This window comes from Antrostomus carolinensis, unplaced genomic scaffold, assembly GCF_000700745.2.
Source record: "Antrostomus carolinensis isolate BGI_N321 unplaced genomic scaffold, ASM70074v2 scaffold16717, whole genome shotgun sequence".
Classification (NCBI taxonomy): domain Eukaryota; kingdom Metazoa; phylum Chordata; class Aves; order Caprimulgiformes; family Caprimulgidae; genus Antrostomus; species Antrostomus carolinensis.
Window position 1 is genome coordinate 1,568 of NW_010325533.1, and position 2,277 is coordinate 3,844.

At 39.6% G+C, this 2,277-nt stretch overlaps 1 protein-coding gene across 1 annotated transcript in view; it reads left to right on the forward strand.

Annotated features, from left to right (window-relative positions):
• Positions 1-446: 446 nt before the first annotated feature.
• The window catches only part of POP1 (POP1 ribonuclease P/MRP subunit), a gene marked incomplete at its 5' end in the record, with an annotated part of 20,193 nt that continues 18,362 nt past the window's right edge, over positions 447-2,277 (forward strand). Inside the window, 2 exon segments of the mRNA XM_029085789.1 lie at positions 447-633; positions 1,463-1,638. Of these exon segments, the coding sequence (XP_028941622.1) occupies positions 447-633; positions 1,463-1,638 (363 nt within the window).

The window sequence follows — 2,277 nt, forward strand, 5'->3', positions numbered from 1 at the left end:
TGATACAAGAATACATTTGCTTATGGGGGGAAAAAAAAAAAACCCAAAAAAACCAAAGGGCAAGAGGGCAATAATTTTGCTGGTTTGGTACTAAAAACCTGACCATAGTAAAAAACCCTACTGATGTTGCGTAGACTGATTTTAGTCAGGTGTTTCCTATTGGGTGTGACAGAGTGTTGGAGGCAAAGTCTGGATGGAGTACTGTTTTCAGAATGTGCAAAAGTTACTTCATCTACTGCAGGCTTACTCCAGGACAGTGCAGAATTTTTATTTCTTCCTGTAAAAAATAAGTTAATTCTTCTGATTTCTGATGGCTTTTTCAGGTACATATGTTGAATATAATAGCAGGAACATGCGTTGCAATCTTACAAAGAAAGACTGTATGTAGTTACTAGTTATTCAGACTGCTTTGCATTTCTGTTACCTCCTTTCATCTCTAAACCCCCTCAGGAGATGTTTGTTCTGAGCAGCAGTATCAGCAGCAGAAATTTTCGAATCAGTCATCTGGGCCTTCTCACAGGAAAGACCAGTATTTTCCAAAAGGGCAAAACAGAGGAGAGAGAGGCAGAGGAAGAGGAGGATGGCAGGGAGGACGCCAGAGTATTTCTGAGGAAATGCCAAAATACATAACAGGTTTGTATATAAGAAAAAGGTCATAATTTATACTTCCAGGGCAACTTGCTGGTGATTGTTTGCTGTCTGTCTTTGTGAATTAGAACTAGAAATTCAAACTGATCCTATATTCTTCTGTTTTTCCTGATTTTCTCCAAAATACAGAAGTAGTTGTGCACTGGAATGAATGACCAGCAGTTGTTCAATGAATCCTTTCAGACTTCTGAGTTGAAGAGTTAGCTGTAGTGAGGGATATGCATTTTGATTTCTGTTTGCCAGCAAAATGAATACTGACAGTCATCTGCTTTTAATGTAGCCAGTGAGACATTTTTTGTGCTTGATGTGAGTTAAAGAAAACTTTTCATCTAACGTTTATTTTGGAGAGCAGATTAGCTTTTCAAAATGTGGCAGTGCACTGATAGTAGATGCACTTCCATAAGCATAAAACAAGACCAACCTCTGGATTTTTTTATTTGATCATTTTAAAACAGTCTGTAATATGGTTACTGCTTCCTTTTTTTGCCCCATGCTGAATTTTTTTTTCGTCTTTCTGAATACCATCTGAAAAGATTGCTACTCTAATTTAATAAAGAAGTACTTAATGCAAATAGGACTTGTTGGTTATACCACGGCTTTCGGATTCATTCATGTATGAGTATTTGTTTAACCGTATCTGTAAGCTTTAGAATATCTAAAGCATTTAAATTTCTTCAATAATAGTATACAGTATTTACTTTTATCTCAAGAAGTCATTAGACTGATATACTAGGAATTTAGTAATTTACGTGCAGTGTCCCTTTCTTTGATTTTTGCCATTTGTCACGCTCTGATGCAGTTCTTTTCGTTCCAGTGTCTACCTTTGCTCAAGCTCGTGCTGCTGAAATCAGTGCCATGTTGAAAGCAGTTGCGCAGAAGTCCTCAAACTCTCTAGTGTTCCAGACTCTACCTCGGCACATGCGCAGGCGGGCTATGAGTCACAATATTAAACGACTACCCAGACGGCTCCAAGAGATTGCCAAGAAAGAGGTATAAGTGGCTTTTATAGTATTTGATAGACTGCATAATGGGCATGGCTAATGCACAGTGTTCAGCTTTACATTTATTAATGTTCAGACATGAGTTTATATGCAAAACTTCCTTGCATATGCAGGTTCTCAAACTTTTGACTAGTGTTTGGATTCAAAATGCAGGAACACCTCAGCTTTAGATGGTGTCTCAAGTTGACCTCGCTACTCACTTTGGCTTTGTGATTATTGGACATCTTGAAAAGTTATTAGTGTAGTGATGATAAAATGGTCCACTGAGGGAGGGGTTGTTCAGGCAGAGCAGTGTTTCCAGGTGATCCAGGAGTGCTCGATAACCCCTGTCTGCTTTGCACCCCACCACAGCTGTTGGGTGTGACCCTGCCAGCCTCAAGCCAGCATAGCCCCTTCATGGCTGCACAATGGTTCATGTGTTGTAACTCAAGCATGGGATGTACGTTGGAGTTGTTGGCAGGCTGCATGCAGCTTAAGTCTTACTAATTGACTGTTCCTGTTGATCATGAAACTCTCTCACTTTGTGACAGTATCTCAGCGTTTAGTCAGAATGCTCCTGTTGAGTTACTTGCTCCATACCCACTGTGGCCTTCCTGTGTGGGGGGGGTTTTTTAAGTATTAAAAAATT